The 21,213-nt window shown below is 42.5% G+C and overlaps 1 protein-coding gene across 2 annotated transcripts in view; it reads left to right on the top strand.

Annotated features, from left to right (window-relative positions):
• St3gal5 (ST3 beta-galactoside alpha-2,3-sialyltransferase 5) overlaps positions 1-21,213 on the top strand; it is a 71,319-nt gene that overhangs the window by 38,157 nt on the left and 11,949 nt on the right. For both annotated transcript variants that reach the window (XM_008840295.3, XM_008840296.3), the window contains exons 3-4: positions 9,242-9,353; positions 19,004-19,347. In XM_008840295.3, the coding sequence (XP_008838517.1) occupies positions 9,242-9,353; positions 19,004-19,347 (456 nt within the window). The remainder of the gene's footprint in view (positions 1-9,241; positions 9,354-19,003; positions 19,348-21,213) is intronic.

Below are 21,213 nucleotides of genomic sequence, written 5' to 3'. Positions count from 1 at the left end.
TAGTTTTATGAAAATTTCGTACGATTCGTTTTGATCATATCCTCCTTCTTTTCCTACTTCTTCTGCATGCACTCCCACCTCCCTACCAACCTGTTCTTTTTTCTCTTTTTGGTATCCCATTGTATTCATTATCTGTTCGGCAGTAGATATTTTGCATGTGGTCTTAGTTTCTGCCTGACTTTCATCTGATAATTTCATTCCCATATCAGCTAAAACGTCACGTCCCCATAAGTTTGTTGGCAAAGGCAATATATATGGTGTAAACATTCCTTCCTTACCTTGGTCCGTTCTCCATAAAAGAGGCTGTGCGCTTATTGCGGGATTAGAGCTGTATCCCAATCCTCGAAGGGTTTGGCTGGACTGCTTAAGTGGCCAAGTTTTAGGCCACCAATGAGAGGAGATTAGACTCTGTTCTGCCCCTGTATCTAGTATGCCTTCAAATTTCTTTCCCTGTATACTCAAAGTCATCTTTGGTCTGGAGCCCAAATCCATTATTAGATTGGCCTCATTTCTTTCTTCATTAGGTATGGGTATTAATTGAGCAATGGTATCTCCCTCCTTTATTTCTATAGGCCATTGTGGACTGGAGCATAGAACCTGAAATTTTGGGCCCTGGACAACTCCTGGAAATACAATTATCTCTTGTCCTGAAAACTTACTACATCCTATTAGAAGACCTTGTAAACTTTTTGTAGAGGCCATTAAGACCTGCGCGGGAACAGGTTGGGGTCCTTGATCTGGATCTAATAGGACATTGGAGGGGGTGGACGCGTCCAATCTTCCCATTCCTCCGTGGGGGAGATGATTTCCTGAAATCGGTCCCCGAATCGCTGCTGCAATTGGGCTTTGGACCATGGGCATGTTTGGGCGGGGTTTCCATATTTGTCTGGGCCCTGGAACTGAGGGCCCCTCATCTCGTTTTTTGGCTTAAATTCTTGCTTTGGGCTCTTCCAAGGCCTTGGGGGAACCAAAAGTTTTCCCTCAATGTCTCTTATAGATCTACAGTTCTCGGCCTTGTGTGCCCCTTTTCTGCATGTAGCGCAGATTTCAGTTGTAAGATTATTTGGGGCTGCACTCTCGCAGTCTTTTTTAAAATGTCCCATTTTGCCACATTGATAACAAGGTCCTTTGCCTCTTCCTTGAGGAGCATTTTTGGCAATATGCATTATAGCTGCCGCCAGCCCTGCATTAGATAATGGGCCCCCTAACTCTCTACATACCCTTAACCAATCTTGTAATCCTTTACCCTTTCGAGGGGCAATGGCATTACGGCATTCTTGTGTTGCTTGTTCAAAAACTAATTGCTCAATAAGAGGCATTGCAGATTCTGAATCTCCAAAAATTCTGTTTGCTGCCTCGGTCATCCTGGCCACAAAATCTGAAAATGATTCCTGTGGGCCCTGTATAATTTTGGTTAGCTGGGTTGCTCCTTCTCCCTTTTTAGTTAAAGCTTTCCATGCTCTAATTGCCGTCATGGAAACCTGTTGATAGGCTCCCCAGGCATAAGTATTTTGTTCATTTGCATATCTTCCTTGTCCTGTTAACATTTCATATGTCCATTGTTGTTGTTCAGGGGTTAAGGAGGCTGCATTGATTCGGGCTTGCTCTTGTGCAGCCTCATACCATAGCGCCTTCCACTCTAAAAATTGGCCCATGCTATTAAGCATAGCCTTTGCAATAGTTTGCCAGTCAGTAGGCATCATAGAATCTCTTGCCAGTCTGTCTAGCTGTGCTAAAGTAAAATTTGCATTCACTCCATATTTTCTTACTGCTTCAGCCAATTCTTTTATTTGATTATAGTCTATAGGTGCATAGATCCGTCCCATGCCTTCTTGCCCTTCTATGGGTGCTTCAAAGACTGGGAAGGCCATGCCTAACTTTCTCCTCACAGTTTTTGAAAGGAGTGAGCAAGATGGCTGCATTGAATAAGGTGGGGGGGCAGTAGCAGCCCCTTGCCCCAGAACATAGGGCACTGGGTTCTTATATTCCAGTGGCCTGTATCTATTTTCTTCATAATTTGCTGCTTGTTCTTCTAATTCTATCTCTTCTTCTGGGCTTAAACTGCTCTCTTCTAACTGCAGAGCAGCAAGTTCCCTTGTGGGGTATAAATACCCCTTTGGTAAATTTCTTCCCTGTCTAAAACCTGTTACTTGGTTTCTTGCTCCGTCCTTTTCGACAGTGCTCTCTCCCCTGCCTTCCTCTGGCTTACCAGGAGGTCCATTTTCACTTTGGGCCCTATTTTCTTTTGCACGTGCTCCCATCCTTTCACTTCATTCGGTTTCTGATAGGCTGTCCTGGAGATCCTCTAGAACCATTTGCCCTTCCTCCATAACTTCCTGACAGTAACCCACGTGGAGGCATAGGGTAAGAAGCAGAATTACAAAGGCTCCAAGGCAGGTGCAGGTTGAAGAGAGATCTCCAGAAGGAACTGAACTGTGGGGTCCCCCAGGTACTTTTTGTCTGACTTGGAGTTGTGGTTACCTAGGTGAGTTTTACTAACTGTCCCCGACCGCTTTCCGTCTCGCCGGCAAGAACGACGCGGGAGGACAAGTCAGGATCCTTCTGCAGCAGTTTATTTCATAAGCCTCTTACATAGCATACTAAGGATGAAGACCGAAGACGCCGAGAAGTGGGAGAGCTGTTGCTTATATATGCCCTAAAGGTCCCATTTATGACGTATAAGAAGCGGATTGGTTGCTGGAGATCACGCCACGGGAGGAGGCGAGGGAGAGCAGGCTCTTGTGCACGCCCCTTATGGGCGCAGCAGGATGTTTACTGTTAAGAAGGTCCGGATACCGGCGCCATCTTGTAATGGCGGCGGAGGCTGTGGCTCTCCACAGGGTTTTTCCGTCCACTTTAACAACCGTATTGCTTCTGGAAGGGCTTTTTTCCATCCCCGTGGGGTTCCTTCTCTGCTTAAAGCTTTTTTTACTGTGTATCTGGGGAATTTTTCCCCCTTCATTCCCATAGTTCTTTGTATAGCCCTCTTCCCCCCCCTTCCCTTTAACTACCCCCTTTTTTACATATTTCTCCCTTAGTAACACCTTTATCCTACTGTTCTTCTCTCTAGGGTTTCTTCTTTCCCTTTATCTCCCTGTTTCCCTTCCATATTCCTAGTCCCTGCAGTTGCATCAGTTACAAGGATTTAGTGCTAGGATCCATAAATGAGGGAGAACATACATCTTTTGTTTTTCTGAGTCTGTGTTACTTCACTTAGTAAAACAGTTTCTAGATCCATCCATTTACCTGCAAATTTCATTATTTCATCTTTCTTTACGCTGAATAGAACTCCATTGTGTAAATGTAGCACATTTTTGTTAAGCACTTGTCAGTTGAAGGGCACTTAGGTTGCTTCCATTTCTTAGATATTGTGAAAAGAGCAGCAACAAACATGGTTGTACAAGTGTTTCTACAATAGGATGAGTCCTTTGGGTATATGCCAAGGAGTGGTATAACCGGGTCATATGGTAGGTTTATTTTTAGTTTTTTAAGAGTTGTCCACACTGTTTTCCATAGAAGTTGCACGAGTTTGCAATCCCACCAGCAGTGAATGAGCATTTCCCTTTCTCCACATCTTGCCAGAATTTGATATCATTTATTCTCTTGATCCTAGCCAGTCTGACAGGAATATGGTGAAACCTTAAGGTGATTTTAATTTGCATTTCCCTAATTACAAATGATGTTGAACACTCTTTAAAATGTTTCTTAGCCATCTTTATTTCTTCCTTTGAGAACACTCTGTTTAGATCTTTAGCCCATCTTTTAATTGGGTCATTTGTTTTCTGAGTTCTTTATATATTCTGGATGTTAAACCTCTGTCAGATGTGTCACTTGTGAGGATTTTTTCCCCACTCTGTGGGTTTTGTCTTCACTTTCTTGATTGTTTCTTTTGCTGTACAGTAGCTTTTTAGTTTAATGAGGTTCCACTTGTTGATTGTTCACCTTAATTCCTGAGCAACTTCTCTCTGATTTAGAAAATCCTTTCCTACACCTATATCTTGTAGGTTATTGCCAATATTTTCTTCTAACAGTTTCAGAGTTTCCAGTTTCACATTGAGATCTTTGATCCATTTGGAGTTGAGTTTTGTACAAGGTGAAAGATAAGGATCTAGTTTCATTCTTCTACGGGTGGAGATCTGCTTTGCCAACACCATTTGTTGAAGATGCTGTTTCCTCCATTGTGTGTTCTTGGCACCTTTGTCAAATGTCAGGTGGCTGAAATTGTGTGTACTAAGGTTTGGATTGTCAATGATGTCTCATTGATCTATGTGTCTATTTTTGTGGCAGTACCATGCTGTTTTTGTGACTATGGCTCTTTAGTATACTTTGAGATCTGGTATAGTAATCCCCCCAGCATTGTTCTTTGTGCCCAGGGTTGCTTTCACTGTATGGGATCTTTTGTGCTTCCCTATGAATTTAAGGATTTTTTTCTAATTCTGTGAAGTGTGTCATGGGGATTTGTATTGGGATTGCATTGAATCTATATATTGCTTTTGGTAGGGTGGTCTTTTCACAGTATTAATTCTTCTAATCCATAAGTATGGGAGGTCCTTCCATCATCTAGTGTCTTCCTCAATCTCTTTCTTTAAAGATTTAAAATTTTTGTTGTAGAGATCTTTGATGTCTTTGGTCAGTTTTATTCCAAGATTTTGTTTATTTATTTATTTTTTGCAGCTATTGTGAATGGGAAGGTTTCCCTGTACTCTTTCTCCCATTACTTGTTATTGGTATATAGAAAGGCTACTGATTTTTGTAGATTAATTTTGTAACCTGCCATTTTATTGAAAGTGTTGATCAGTTCTAGGAGTTTTCTGGTGGGATCTCTTTTGGTATCTCTAGGTATAATACATCATCTGCAAAAAGGGGTAATTTGACCTCTTCTTTTCCAATTAGTACTCCTCTAATTTCTTTCTCCTGTCTTATTACTCTAGCAAGAGTTTCAAGCACTATATTGAAAAGGAGTGCTGTGGGTTTGTTGTAAATAGCTTTAATTATGTTGAGGTATGTTCCCTCCAGTCCAATTCCCTTTAGAACCTTTTTCGTGCATGCATGCTGAATTTTGTGAAAGGTCTTTTCTGCATCTATTGAGATGACGATATGGTTTTTGTCTTTGAGTCCATTTATATGGTTGATGACACTTATTGACTTGCATATATTGAACCATCCCTGCATCTCTGGAATAAAGCCTACTCAATCATTGTGAATGGTCTTTTTGATGTACATCTGTATGCAGTTTGCAAGTATTTTGTTGAGAATTTTTACATCTATGTTTATGAAGGATATGGGTCTATAGTTTTCTTTTTTGATTATGTCTTTACCTGGTTTGGGTATTAGAGTGATGCTGGCTTCATAGAAGGAATTTGGGAGTTCTCCCTCTGTTTCTATCATTTTGAATAATTTAAGTAGTGTTGGTTGGAGGTCTTCTTTAAATGTCTGGTAGAATTCCTCTGTAACTTCATTTGGGCCTGGATTTTTTTCAGGAGGCTTTGTATTACTGTTTTGATTTCCTTATATATTATGTTCTGGATCCTTGGGTGTCTCTTGTGATGTTTCCCCTTTCATCTCTGGTTTTGTTGGTTTGGATTTGCTCTTTCTTTCTTTTGGTTAACTAGGCTAAGGATCTGTCCATCTTGTTTAGCTTTTCAAAGAACCAGCTCTTCGTTGGTTATTTGTATTTTCTTTGTTTCTATTTCATTAATTTCTGCTTTGATTCTTGTTATTTCTTCTCTTCTGCTGGGTTTGGGATTCATTTGTTCTTGCGTTTCCAGTCTTGAGTTGCAATGTTATTTGTGCTCTGATTTTTTAATGTAGGCACTTAGAGTTATAAACCTCCCTCTTAGGACTGCTTTTAAAGTGTCCCAGAGGCTTTGTTTTGTTGTATTGTCCTTTTTGTTGAATTCCAGGAATTCTTTTATTTGTTTCTTAATTTCTCCTTTGACCCACTCATTGTTTAGGAGTGTGCTGTTTAATCTCTAAGAGTTCCTGTAGTAACTAGGGCTTCTTCCAGTGTTGATTTTTGAACTTTATTGCATTGTGATATGATAGAATGGCATGGAATTATTTCAGTTTTTCTTTTTTTTTATGTTTGTTAAGGTTTGTTTTGTGCCCCAGTATGTGGTCAATTTTTGAGAAAGTTCCATGGGGTGCTGAATAGAAAGTGTATTCTTTGGTGTTTGGGTGGAATATTCAGAAGATGTCTATTAGAGCCATTTGAAGTATGGTATCATTTAATTCAGTGGTCTCTCTGTTTATTCTTTGTCTGGTTGACCTGTCTAATGGAGACAATGGGGTATTAAAGTTCCCTGCTATTACTGAGTTGGGGTTAATCTGTGTCTTAATGTCCTGTAGTGTTGTTTTTATGAAGTTGGGTGCACCAAAGTTTGGTGCATATATGTTCAGGATTGTGATATCTTATTGGTTTGTTGTTCCTTTGATCAGAGTGAAGTGACCCTCTTTATCTCTTCTGATTAATTTTAGTTTGAAGTCTATTTTGTCAGATATTAGAATTGCAACCCCTGCTTGCTTCTTAGTACCATTTACTTAGAATATTCTTTTCCATCCTTTCACTTTAAGGTAGTACCTGTCCTTGAAGATGAGATAGGTTTCTTGTAGACAACGAAAAGATGGATTTTGTTTCTTAATCCATTCAACTAGTCTGTATCTTTTGACTGGAGAGTTTAGTTCATTGATATTTAAAGTTATTATTGAACGATGTGTATTGGTTGCCATCATTTTGATTACTGTTTGCATTCTTTTTCTAATTTTGTGTTTCCACAATTATACCTTTATTTAGTTTGTTTCGTTGCCCCGGCGTACAGTTGTTCCTTTCTCTATTCTCTGTGTTGCTTCAAGTATTCTTTGAAGAGCTGTTTTTGTGGACATGTATTCTTTCAAGCTCTTCGTGTTGTGGAAGACTTTTCTTTCCCCCTCAACTATAATAGACATTTTTTCTGGGTAGAGTATTCTGGGTTGGCATATATGGTCATTTAGAACTGAAAATACCTTGGTCCAGGCTCTTCTGGCTTTCACAGTTTGTGTTGATAAGTCAGCTGTAATTCTGATGGGCTTTCCTTTGTATGTGACTTGTTTTTCTTTTGCTGCTTTCAGTGTTCTCTCTGTGTTCTGTACATGTAACATTTTTTACTATGATGTCCCATGGGGAGTTTCTTTTCTGATCGTGTCTATTTGGTTTTCTATGTGCTTCTTGTATTTGTATGGGGATGTCTTTCCTTAATTTTGGAAAATTTTCTTCTACAATCCTGAAATTCTTCTTCCTCTAGGCCTATGATACATAGATTTGATCTTTTCATGGTGTCCCTCATCTCCTGCATATTCCATTTCTCTGTGTGTGTGTTTTAATTTTTCATACTTTTTTCTTGAGCAGTCCAGTTCTTCAACTTTATCCTCCAGTGTTGACATTCTGTTTTCCATTTCATTCATTCTGGTAGTGAGGCTTTCCCCTGTTGTTTCAAGTTGGCTTATTGAGTTTTGCATTTCCTTCTTCATTTCTGCCTGAGTTTTCTTCAATGTTTCTGTCTCTTTTGTGAAGTTTATCCCTATCTTTTTTTAGTTCTTTGATTTGTTTATATGTGTGTTCTTTAAATTCATTGAATTCCTTTATCATGTTTATGATTGTTCCTTTAAATTCTGTGTCCTGGGTTATCTCTAGCAGGTTCTCCTTGTAGAACTCTTCTACAGGACTGGTGGAATGTGGTAGGGATATAGTGTTTTGGCTTTATCATTTTATTATTTTTTCATTGTGACTTTGGCATGTGAATTTTTGTTGTTTGTGATTCTGATATGAACATCAAGTCTTTTGTTGAGTTGAAGTTTGCTTCTGTTTGTATTATTGGTGTGCCTTGGCTATTTTCTTATTGGTTATGTAAAGCTGATTGGTCTAGGTTTCAAGTTCTCTCAGATTTTATTTTGAAGGGAACTGATGGCTTCAGATCAGCTACTTAGGAGCTCCCACAGCAGCCCAGGTCAGGCTCCAGTCAGGTACACTCAGGTGGTCTGCTGAGATATCAGCCCCTACACAGATGTAGGCCAGGTCAGACACTCTCCAACTGTCTGCTAAGGTCTCAGCCTTACCCTACCATAGGCAGAGGTCTGCCCTGGGGCCATGGGAGAGGCCTCATGCAATCCCAGTTAGGGGACCAGGTACAGTGAGATTTGGGGAAGCTCACCATCACCTGAAGGCCAGATCCAGGTGTTCTCATGCAGCCTACTGAGTTCTCAGCCCCTACCCCAGATGGAGGCCAGATCAGGCACTCTCAGGCTGTCTGCTAAGGTCTTAGCCTTACCCTACCATAGGGCAGAGGTCTGCCCTGGGGCTGTGGAAGGAGCGTCATGTAATCCCAGTTAGGGGGTTGGCTATGGTGGGTGCGATTTGGGGAAGCTAATTACCACATGGAGGCCAGATCCAGGTGCTCTCAGGCGGTCTGCTGAGATCTCAGCCCCTATACCAGGTGGAGGCCAGACCAGGCACTTTCAGGCTGTCTGCTGGAGTCTCTGGTTTAAATATTTTTAAGCCTTTAGTTTATCAGTGTTACTGGGGAATTTATTAAAAATGAGATTCCTAGAGCCAAAACTCTACTCTTTCTTTCCTCCAAGGCCTGTGTGTTTGTCTGTCTGTGCATCTATGTGTGTGTGCACACAGATGTGACACTATACCAGTGTGAATTTAGCATCCCTATAAAGACTGCTTTTTGATGTCTAAGGGTAACTGTTGGTGCTCTCCAATCACTTGTATTTCTTAGTAGAATTCTCTAGAAATAAGATTGCTTCTTTTGTGTTCTTTTTTTGGGGGGGGGTGTCTTTTTGAGACAGGATCTCTCTAGTCCCAGCTGTCCTAGAACTCACTATGTAGACCAGTCTGGCCTTGAACACACAGAGATCCATCTGCCTCTGCCTCCCGAGTGCTGGGATTAAAAGCGTGCGCCACTGTAAAGAAGCAAAATACTGAAGCTAAGATTCCATAGTTGAATGATCACTACTGTGATTTGAATTTTACTATTTGGATTTTCTTGCCCTTTCAAGATTTTTAAATATTTTCTTATAATAATGATAATCATAAATGACTAATTTATCTCATCTAGAAATGACACCTTGACACATGCTGTGATGACCTTAGATTGCACTTTTATGTTACAGAAATTCCCTTTGAACTAGAATTGCACTTATTTTACATTTTGGGGTATTATAGAATGCATTGTTAGATCTTACTGATTTTTCCCTCCAGGTGTATATTGCTTGTGTTTGGAGTGTGGCTCCTGTACATCCTCAAGTTAAATTATACTGCTGAAGAATGCGACATGAAAAAAATGCATTATGTGGACCCTGACCGCATAAAGGTGAGATTTTGCATTGGTGTGGTTCAAACTCAAACATTTCCAAGCGCATATTTAAGCTGCAATACCATCTCCACTGTGTTCCATAGAAATGCTAATGAAAATTTGAAGGAGAGTACTCTAGTTTCATATCTGTTGCTGCCATGAAATAGTCTGATCAAAAGCAACTTAGGGGAAGAAAGATGTGTTTTAGCTTGCAGGTTACAATCTGTCATTGAGGGAGGTCAAGGCAGGAACTCAAAGGCAGACCTGCTTGCTGTTCCATGTAGCAGTTCCTCTAACCAGAGAGCTCACACCTGAATCCACGGAATGCTGCTTGATGGCTCGCTTGCACAGGCTCATGCTTAGCTAGCTTCTTTATAGCACCCACAGTAAGCAATCAATTAACAATCAAGACAATCCCCCACAGGCAAGTCTGATCTGAGAAATTCCTCAGTCTGGACTCTCTCATTAGATGATTCTCAGCTCTGTCAAGTTGACAGTTGAAGCTAACTAGGTCAAGGAGAAAAGAATTTCAGCACTCCAAATCCAGTGACACTCCCTCCCAAAGCCACCATCTGGTCCCTCCATTCTACAGTATTATTCGCCATTTATATCAGCTGTGGCATGGGATGTGGTGGGTTCTGCTGGATACATGCTGGGGCACTTTTCCTGGAGTTCATCCAACTAGATGCTGCCCATCGTGTTCCTAAAACAGATGATGAAAAGATTTTGTGAATGTGTCTTGTCATTCCACGGTTTTAGCTTTAGTTGGAATGATTTTCACATTTGGATTTCCAAGTTTTTTCTTTCAGTTTGCATTGGTTTCTAAGTTGTTTGATGCATTAAATATAAAGTTCACTGATAAATTAGTCAGTAATGTTCAGCCAGAGGTAAAAGAAGAGGTATTTAAAACAAGGAAGCATGGTGGGAATGAGCACTGATAGGCACAGATGAATTATGTATAGTGTCTCACTCTAACCATCCTACTGCTTTCTAGCATCATGTCCATCTACAGACAGTGGGCTGCAGGCTTGAGCTGCAGCCCAAGTCCACACCTACTCTAGTTAACCAATTCAGTAGCCTAGTTAAGGGCTTGTACTGTGTAGGAACCGTGCTGCCGGTGCACTGTGATTTTAGCTCATTGAGTCCTCATGATTGCCCTGGGGATGTAGGTGTATGATCTTCACTCTCTCACACCTGAGGCAGCTGCAATTGGAGATGAAGTAACTGACCCAAGGTCACCTCAGTTAATGAGTGCTCCTAACTGTTCTACTCTGCCAGGTAGGGAGTTTCCTCACGGCAGCCAGAAATTACAGGCAGCTGGTGCAGAGAAGAAAGCGCTTCCGTTTTTTACATAAATGCAAATCTAATTGTCACAAAGTAACAAACTTTAGGCAAGTCATTGAATTGTGCCATGCATGGTGGCTTACATCTGGAATGCCAGCACTTAGGAGGCAGAGGCAGGAGGATTGCCATGAGTTCCAGTTCAACCTGCGCTGCACGGCAAGACTTTGTCTTCGAACAGCAAAGCAAACCAAAAGATACTGATTTAGTTGAGTCCCAGTTTTTTCAACTGGACAGTGTGGGCAACAGCATCTCGCTGTGACAGCATCTTCACACAAGTTGGATCAGATGCTATGCACAAGACTCCTTTTCTGGTTTGACTTTTACTCACTTCTTTCTACCTTAGTCTGTGTATTCTTCAATCTCCAGTTTTTTGTGGTCCAGGTATGTATAAACAAGTGAGGAGCTTGGCCCTGCAGAACTGCTGAGGGTCAGGGTCTTGCTAATCAGAGTCTTCCTTTCCCTGCTGTCCATCTGTCCTCAGATGCTTACTGCCTCCTTTCATGTCATCAGCATTGCACATCTGCTTTGGTGGAACCAGACGTGTCCAGTGTCCTCTGTCTGCTTGGGGTGCCCTCCTTTGCCTGTCTGTCTAGCCTTGCAGACATCCCCCAAATCCCTTTTAGTTTTGAGGCCTTTTATAGCTCTCTTGGATCAGGTTTTCAGACATCCCATCTGTTTCCTGTCTCCTGGGAAAGGCATTTGGTATGACTTACTGATACACCGTGAACTCTTGCGTTTGTCTCTTTGCTGTGTTTCGTCATTTCCCTGTGCATCTTATTTTCCTTTCCTTCTAATTAAGTATGTCAGTGTCCTGACTACCTCCTAAATGATTTCTCTACAGTCTATGTTAATGGAGGACAGAGGTGAGCTCTCTTTAAACAAGGTCAAAAACGTTGCACAAGCGTAGGTTGGAGATGTGTTTCCAAAGTACCTTATGTGAAATCTGCTTAGCAGAAGTAGAGACCTGGCTGCTTGCAACCATTTTTTTTCTTCCAAAACTACATTAATGGGCCAGGGATGGTCTGCTTGTCTTGTTAATGATCTGACAACTGTTCAGATTATTATTATTATTATTATTATTATTATTATTATTGTTGTTATTGTGTGTATGTGTGCATGTGCACACGCACATGCATATGCATGCCAGAACTCAACCTCGAGTATCTTCCTTTCTCTTCCTCAATCTACCTTATTTTTTGAGACAGAGTTTCTCACTGGAGCTCACTGTTTGGCTTGACTGACTGGCTGGCCAGGGAGCTTCGGAAATATGCCTATCTCCACCTTCTCAGGGCTCCCTTTGACACGCACCATCCTAGCAGGACTGGGTTGAGCTGCTCTCTCCTGACCTCTCCTTTTCTTTCTAATCACTTTATTGAGATACAATTCACATATAGTAAAATTCACCATTGAAAGCCAAAACCATCTAAACTTAGAACAGTTCCAATTCCAGGGGATCCGACACTGTCTTCTGACCTCTGTGAGCATTGCATAACATGGGCGCACTTTTATATATGCAGGCAATACACACATACACATAAGTTTTCTTTAAAACAACAATAAAAACACCTAAAAATTCAAATAATAAAAAAGTTTCCTCTTTTATTCCTTCCTGTATTATTCTGTGGGGGAGGAAGGGGGGACTGTGGGCGACATCTGAAAGGCTGACAGTCATGGCAGAAATGGAGGTATTTTGCTCTGTTACTTGAGATGTCTTTTTGTTTAATATTCTATTATTTTTATTTTATGTGTATGGGTGTATTGCCTGCATGTATGTGAGTGCACCCATGTTGTGCAATGCCATGGAGGTCAGAAGAGGGCTTCAGATTCCCCTGGAACTGGAGTTAAGGCAGTTCGTAGCTACCATGCGGGTTCTGGGAATTGAACCCGGGTCCTCTGCAAGAGCAGTCAGTGCTCTTAACTGCTGAGCCATCTCTCCAGCCCCCGAGACATCTTTTTTAAAGGTAAGTTCTTGTTATGTAGCTCAGGCTGTCCTTGAACCCCCTTTTTAAACACATTTATTATTTTTATTTTATGGGTTTGAGTGTATTATTTGCATGTATCTAAGTGCACCCATTGTACAGTGCCTGTGGAGGTCAGAAGAGGACATCAAATCCCCTGGAACTGGAGTTAGTACAGTTGTTAGCCACCATGTGGGTACTGGGATTCGAAAGTGGGTCTTCTGCAAGAGCAGCCAGTGCTCTTAACCACTGAGCCATCTCTCTAGCCAGAACCCCCTTTTTAAAAGGTTTTATTTTAGCCGGGCGTGGTGGTGCACGCCTGTAGTCGCAGCACTTGGGAGGCAGAGGCAGGCGGATCTCTGTGAGTTCAAGGCCAGCCTGGTCTACATAGTGAGTTCCAGGACAGCTGGGGCTACAGGGAGACCCTGTCTCAAAAAGACCAAAAAAAAAAAGATTTTGTTTTTATTTTGTGTGTGAATGTTTTGCCTGCACGTACACAAGTGCACCATGTGTATATAGTATGGAGGAGGCCAGAAGAGGGCATCAGAACCCCTGGACCTGGAGTTGTAGATGGTTGTAAACTGCCATGTGGGTGCTAGGAACTGAACCCCAGGGTTTTTGCAAGACAGCAAGTGCTCTTAAGCACTGAGCCATCTCTCCAGCCCCCATTTCCTTTAACTTTTGTTTTACATTTATTTATTTATCTGTGATTGTGTACATATGTCTATGGGTGCATATGTATGCAACAGTGTACATATAGATGTCAGAGGATAACTTATTGAAGTCAGTTTTCTCCACCATATGGGTTCCAGGGTTGTCAGGCTTCGTCGCAAGCACTTTTACTTGCTGAGCCATCTTATTGCCCTGTCGCCTTTTTGTTTCACCCTGTCAAATTGTCCCACTTTTCAGAAAGGTCTTGGCAGGTTGTTCTACTTCCTTCTGGTGTGTGCAGCTCATCATGGAGGGTTTGGGGTTGAGGCAGGGTATGAGATAGAAAATGGGACAGACAAGGAAAGTCCTCAAAGGCCACAGCAAATAGTTGGTTAATATGTTATGTGTTGTATACCATTAACATGGCAACAGAACTCATCTCTTGCATCTCCAGAATGGAGGAAATGGCATGAGACCCTGGTGTCCTGAAAGGTTGGGAGATGGGGTATGAACTCCCTACAAAGAACACCCTGACCCTATGCTGTCCATGAAGGTCTGGTTCTTACCCCCTAGAGTACATGGCTAAAATTACTTTGTTTTATTTTTGTCCTTTTTTTTTTTTTTTTTTTCATTTTGAGACAAATTCTTGCTTTATATCCCAAACTAGCCTTGAATTCATGGTCCTCCTGACTCCCAAGTGCTGGGATTACAGTTGTGTGACACCACCATGCCTGGTTTTACACACATCTGAATAATCGCACATTCATATTTTCAGAGGGGAGTTTCAGCCTTGTTAGTTTTATTGGTTACACCCAGCATTTTGAAGCTTGAATGGCACTGCCCTGTCAGACCCTAGTGTTTTCCACTCACTGGGCTCAACTGGCACTCATACACAGGAGAGGAAGAGTGGCCGCCAAAGTTGTGGGGTTGTATTTTCTATTTAAAAATACCCCTTAATGTGCCAGTTGTTAACTAGACCAACATTAATCTCTGAAGGAATACTTGGACACATTGAAAGTGTGGTTCAGATGTGAAATTGCACTTAAAAGATATTTAAGGAGAGTTAGGCATATTGTGTCAATTTAGGCTTGGGCTAAATTGTGGCAGCAATTTGAACTGGGCCCACTCTCCTCTCAGAGAGCTAAAGACCACAGATCACTCTGGGGAGAGCATTCCATGTAGTGAGTTGTGGCCCAATTTCCTCAGCTTCTTCCTGTAGCTTTCTCTGAGTTGGCAAATCTCCACTTACTGTGCTTGCAGTGAGCAGCCGCTGCGCAAACCCCCCACCCCCACCCCACCCCCACCGAGCTGTGCGGTGAGTAGACATCCTACACTCACTCATCTTTGCTATCCTTGGTGCCACTGCTGCTTTTCCACAGAACACCCTGAAATATGTCTGAGGTGAGAAAACAGAAACCTCCACCCCATGTCCAGTGCTTTAAACAAAATAATGCTGCCGGTTAAATAGATCTGAAACTCCCCAGCCTTTAGGTCTTCCAGTTGTATCTTTCTTTACAGTTGGTGGACATGAATCACAACAGTAGGATTTACTCCTTGGAAGCATCCTGTAAGTCACACCACCATCACCACAATTCAACTTGGAGACATTGACTCCACTAGTTAATTCCCTCAAGCCTCTTTAGAATCAATTCTCAATTGAATTCTATCCAGGGCCTGGGCAGCCACTGCCTCATTGAGGTTTTACTGTAGTATTATTTCCATGAGTTGATTGTTTAAGTTTTGTCTGCTTTTAATCACAGTAAGGTTACAGACAGGTAACTTAAAGTGTGTGGAGAACGTTGCCCACACATGTGCCAGGCACTGGGCAGGATGTTTCAGGCATCACAGTAACCATGAGGAAGAGACCAATCTACGATTGCAGATGTGGAAATTAAAGTTGCATGTGGTCACTGAGGTTCCAGACACCAGGGGCTATGGCAGAGGTTGGGCTCCTTTCCATGTTTGGTTAACCTGAAGTTTTGTGACCTAAACTCTACCCTGTTCTGAAATTACAAAATCAGTAGATAATGAAAATACAATTTTGTTGCTTTCTAACAAGTATGTCCCTTACCCGTATTTCTGAGAATCGGGATCCTTAAAGTTATGGAGTGAAAATCGAAATCGGAGATTTTGCTGAAGAAAATGACTTCAGTGAATTTTCACATTGTGGTTTTCCATGGCAAATTGCCACATCATTGACAATTAGAACTCTAAGATATCTATTTAAGAATGCTGGTGGCCTGAAATTTCAGCCTGGAAGACTTTGAAGAACTAAAGCCTTTATTTCCAGCTCTAGATTTGACACAGGTGTCTTATATCTTGTCAGAGTAACACCAATTCCTTGCAGTCCAGAAGTGTCACTAGATGATGCCATCCGAGCCTGAGACTGGCGCCTCCTAGTCACCCTTCTCTTGTTCAGCTACTCTGGCCCCAGCTCTGGAGTCATCTGCAGCACAGCAGCCCCCCCCACACACACACAATACCCCAGCTCCTTAAGGGGAGCCATTCCTTCCTCATCATTTTCTTCTGAGGCAAACCAAATCCCAGGCAAACCAAAGAGAGGAGGGAAACCAAAGTACATCTAGTTAACAGATATCCCAGCATGACCATGGACATTCTCAGAGCTCAGCACACACCTTTGAACAAGTTGAAAAACCAAGGGAGGGAGGGACTCGCTGTGACTTTGGACATCTCCAGTGCCATTTAGCACAGTTGCTAGCCCACTCTGATTTCCTGCCCCAGCTGTGAAGCAGGTGCGGACGGGGTTACCTTGGAGGGTGGTGGGTGAGCCTTGTGCTCTGTTCACAGTCCACAGGATTAAATTTGAAGCCTGAAATTGAGCTCTTTGCCAGGATGGGAATGGAATGAGATTTCACTACTTCCAAGTGAAACTTCTAAGAGATGATTTGGCAGTGCCAGAGAGCTGTGCCCACATTTGCAGCTTGCTTTTGCCCTCTCTTTCTAGTCCGGAGTTGGAGGAAGCTTTTCTGGGTCCCCTTTGGCACTTTGCACATGTTCCTTTGATCCTAGGCAACTTGCTAGGAACAAATTGGGCCTTTGGGGCTCTAAAACATGCTGTTCATGACCATCAGGCCTGGAGTCTAGAGATGAATGAATACATTACCATGGTCTTGTTTGTCTGACCTCCACGACATTTGGCGTTAAGCCCCACTGGGGGTGGAGCCTCACCTGCTTGACACAGGTTCTGGGTGAGCTTCTGTGTTTGGGGATAAAGGGTCCTGATAGGTTGCTTGCTTGGCTGTCTGGTCCCTCAGGAAGAAGCCAGTTACATGGAAGCTGCTGTTTCAGGAGCTGTGGAAGTGAGCAGCCAGGTCACAATGCCAGCTTAGCCTTCTGGTTATGCCACCTTAGCCACAAAGGGAACTTACTAACGACTGTATCTCAGAGTACCACAGTGGTGTGAGGCTGTGAAACTATCAGTTCTCCTTTTCCAAAATGGAGTTAGATCCCAAAAATGCACACCATTTGCAGGCACTGAATAACTTTTTGAGGCTATAGTTTTAAAATAGTTTTTTTGTTGTTGTTGTTTGTTTTTTGTTTCTTTGAGACAGGGTCCCCAGCTGTCCTGGAACTCACTATGTAGACCAGGCTGGCCTTGAACTCACAGAGATCCGCCTGCCTCTGCCTCCCGAGTGCTGGGATTAAAGGCATGCACCACCATGCCTAGCTTAAAATAGTTTTTAAAGTGTTTCTGCTGAAATGAGGGAAATGTGTTCTACCAAAAATTGTATTTTATAAAAATCAGATAAGGGCAAGCAAGATGGCTCCATGTACCTGCTGCCAAAACCCACTGGTGGAAGGAGAGAACAAACTCCCACAGTTGTCTTCTGAACTCCACACAAACACTGAGGCACATGTACCCCACCTCCACAGACAGATGCACATAAAATAAAGTGTAATAAGAAAAAAAACTTGGGGGCTGGAGAGATGGCTCAGTGGTTAAGAGCACTGACTACTCTTGCAGAGGACCTGGGTTCAATTTCCAGCACCCACATGGCAGCTAACAACCATCTGTAACTCCAGTACCAGGAAATCCAATGCCCTCTTCTGACCTCCACAGGCATTGCACGACATGGGTGCACTTACATGCAGGCAATACACTCATATACATTAAATAAAAATAATAAAATACTTTTTAAAAAGTTGACTGGTCAAGAGTCCTTATAATATGATACTGACAAAGATCTGGAGACGTGATCAGTTCCTAAGTATACATATTTTGGGAAGTGCAGGATCTCATGTATCACATATACCTCCATGTAGGTATGCATGTGCACACAGGGGAGTAGGTGCATAAGGCAAAGCTGCTGCACTGAAAATAACAGCATAAGCCGTGAGGGGCAAGCACTGAGAAGTAGTTTTGAGGCAGCATCCACTGCAGCATCCTCTGGGCTTGTTGCGTTCTGAGCTGCTGTACTTGGGCTTCAGCAGCTGCCCCTTGCTGATGTAAGCCATTAATGTCTGGGGAAATACATATGACCCAGCAAGTTCTGCATTATCAAGACATTGTTTCTTGATTAACACTAAAGATCATTTGTCTTCCAGACTACCCAAAGCTGATTAGTCCCTACTGATAAGCAAGTCTGTTTCTTGCCCTGCTAGGTGGGAACCTAAACTAGAAAGCCTTTTCTTATTTTTCTTGTGGTTAAAAAAGACCATATAACAATTTACTGTCTTAACCATTTGGGGTGGTACTAAAGATCAAGCCCAGGGCCTTGCACCTGCTAGGCAGCTAGTCCACCACTAAACTGCATTCCCAGCCCCAACCTTAACCTTTTTTTTTTTTTTGAATCTTAACCATTTTTAAATGGTGCAGTTGTGCAATGTTATGTATATTCTTGCTGTTGTGAAACAAATCACCAAAACTTTTTTCTTTTATTATATTTGGATGGGGAAGGTTGTGTACGAACCACAGCATGTGTGTGGAGGTCAGAGGACAACCTGCAGGAGTCAGTTCTCTCCCTCCACTACATAGGTCCCAAGGATTGAATTCACGTCATCAAGCTTGGTGGCAAGTTTCTTTACCCACTGATTCATCTCAGCCACCATCCAGAACGTTCTCATTTGCAAAACTGAAACTTTGTACCTGTTAATCAAGCCCCCTTTCCCCCATCTCCTCAGTCCCCGGACCTTACCATTGTGTCCTGTGTTTTTATAAATCTGACTCCTTCAGATACTTCAGATAAGTGACATCATATCGGGCTTGTCCTTTGTGACTGGTCTGCTTCACTTGGCATAACGTCCTCAAACATTGTCCATGGTATAGCATGGAGCAGCATTTAATGAAACACAAAATCGTAAGCCCTTCCAATTTTTTGGAGCAGGCATTCAAGACAGGATCTCACTCTAGCCTAAGCTGATCTGGAACTCACTGTATAGCTCAGACTGGCCTCAAACTTTAAACAATTCAATTTTCACTCCAGTGTATTTGTGCAGTATTAGACCATGCGCAGGAAGTGGGAGTCCTTCCTGCTTTATTTGTGCCTCATGACACAAATACGCTTGTAGAGTGTCTGTCTTGTCCTGTGGTGCTGCTGAGTTGTTCCTTCCAGTTTCTGAGCAAAAACGAACCCTAAAAGGCAAATGCTCTGTGTTATGATTATCATCAAGGCATCACATGACAACATGTGGTCTATAGAGTGCATTTCTAATGCTGGGGAGGTTTTAAAGCTGATATTGTTCATTTCATTCCAGAGAGCACAGAGCTATGCTCAGCAAGTCTTGCAGAAGGAGTGTCGACCGAAGTTCGCAAAGACAGCAATGGCACTGTTATTTGAGCACAGATACAGCATGGACTTGGTGCCCTTCATGCAGAAGGTCCCTGGAGCGAGTGAAGCTGAGTTCCAGTATGATCCTCCTTTTGGATTCCGGAAATTCTCCAGTAAAGTCCAGAGCCTCTTGGACATACTGCCTGAACATGACTTTCCTGAACGTTTGAGAGCTAAGCACTGTAGACACTGTGTGGTTGTTGGGAACGGGGGCATCCTGCATGGACTAGAGCTGGGCCACACTCTCAACCAGTTTGATGTGGTGATAAGGTACCTGCGCTCAAAATCAAGCTTTCTTCCTTAGAATTCGGTCATGTGCTCTGGGCCAGTGCAACTCCAGGGACAGCGAGGGGGCACTGTAAACACTTCAGAATCCCTGCCTCAAGGACCATAACTCCTTGAGATATTGAGACAAAATCACAAGTGCCCAGGTACCCCAAATTATGTAGTGCTTTTCCTAGATTTGAAAAGCATGTTGTGGACAGTAATCACTGGCAGAGCCTTTCAGGAGGAAAATTTGGAAAGATGAACCAGCACTGTTAGGCAGGGGTAACAGAAGGACAGTAGTGCAGGAGATGGAGGTGGAGGGACACGTGGCTTTGGGAGCACGGCTTGGGGATAGTGGGCCCTGGGAGACAGTACTGGCTGGGATAGAAAACCAACAAGGGAATTGAAATTGGCCAGTAGATACCAGTAGATAGCTATCCTAGAGGGTTTGTTTTATAGCTGTCCTAGAGGGTTTTTTTGTTTTTTGTTTTTTCCTGACATAGCTCTTTAAAAATTGTTTCTCTAAGTCAGGCATGGTAGCACAAACCTTTAATGCCAGCACGCAGGAAGCAAAAGTAGGTGGATCTCTCTGAGATTGAGGCCAGCCTTATCTACATAACGAGTTCCAGGCCAGCTGAGGTTACAGGGAGTCCTTGTCTGAAAAAAAAATTGTTTTTCTAGGTCTGGGCATAGTAGCACATGCCTTTAATCCCAGCACTCTGGGGGCAGAGGCAAGCCAACCTCTATGAGTTGGAAATAGTCTGGTCTACTTAGTGAGTTCTAGGCCAACCAGGGCTACATAAAGAAAATTGTTTTTCTAGACTGGAGGTATCTTCAGGGGTAGAGCACTTGACCATATATGAGGCCCTGGGTTAAGTGATAGCACAAGAAAAAAAAGTTTCTCCAATGTTAAAAATAAAAGATACTCATTACTGACAAGAACATGATAACCACCCATAGCATGAATAACCAGCCACTGTTAATTTGCTATGCTTTTTTCACTTTTGCTCTGGACATGCATGTGGATGCCAGTAAAGTCAGATGAAGGCATCCAGCCATTGGAGCTAGAGTTACAGGCTGTTGTGAACCATCCAGTGTGGGTGCTAGGAACCAAACTCTGGTCTTCTGAAAGAGAGGCAAGCATTCTAACCACTGAGCTGTCTCTCCAGCCCAGCATTTGTGTTTATATAAGGAATTTTTTTAACTTACATTTAAGATTAGTTTCTGAAGTCATTGACTATTTTCAGACCTCCTTTCGAGGAGGGTAAGTTATTTGGTGACTCCCTTGCCAGACATTAGAATGCCTCCATCTTTCTCCTTTTTATTGTGAAACAGCTTTGTATGTTCTTATGCAATGCATTTTTAGATCCACCTCTGATTAGCTTTTTAGACAAGCTCTGTAGAATTGTTGGCTCCAAGAATTGGGGAACTATTTTTCAGACCTTTGATACGCTGCAACAAATTAATTATGAGAGCTGGGTACTAACTTAGTCTGCCCTGCAGAAGTGTATGGGGTGGCACTGGAGAGATGGCTTAGCGAAGAACACTGGTGGCTGACAGCCATCCATAACTCCAGGCCCAGGGGATATGACGCCCTCTTCTGACCTCCTCAGGCCTGCATGACATGGGTGCACCTACGTGCATGCACTTATACATATAAAATAAAAATAATAAAATATTTTTTGAAAAGAAATATATGGGTGGATTGAAGACCGGAAAATGGGGACAGGGCCTGGGGTCAGAGGGTAACCAGGTGAGGATGTAAAGTGTGTAGTCTGTGTTAACACACAGAAAATAGAAATAGTGACAGAAGATTGACTCTGAGAGGCATTTTGAAAAGTAAATGTCAGAACCTTCTAATGGTTTGAA

The sequence above is a fragment of the Nannospalax galili genome, unplaced genomic scaffold (assembly GCF_000622305.1).
Source record: "Nannospalax galili isolate Female #2095 unplaced genomic scaffold, S.galili_v1.0 scaffold279, whole genome shotgun sequence".
NCBI classification, from domain to species: domain Eukaryota; kingdom Metazoa; phylum Chordata; class Mammalia; order Rodentia; family Spalacidae; genus Nannospalax; species Nannospalax galili.
This window is presented reverse-complemented; position numbering and strand designations above follow the sequence as displayed.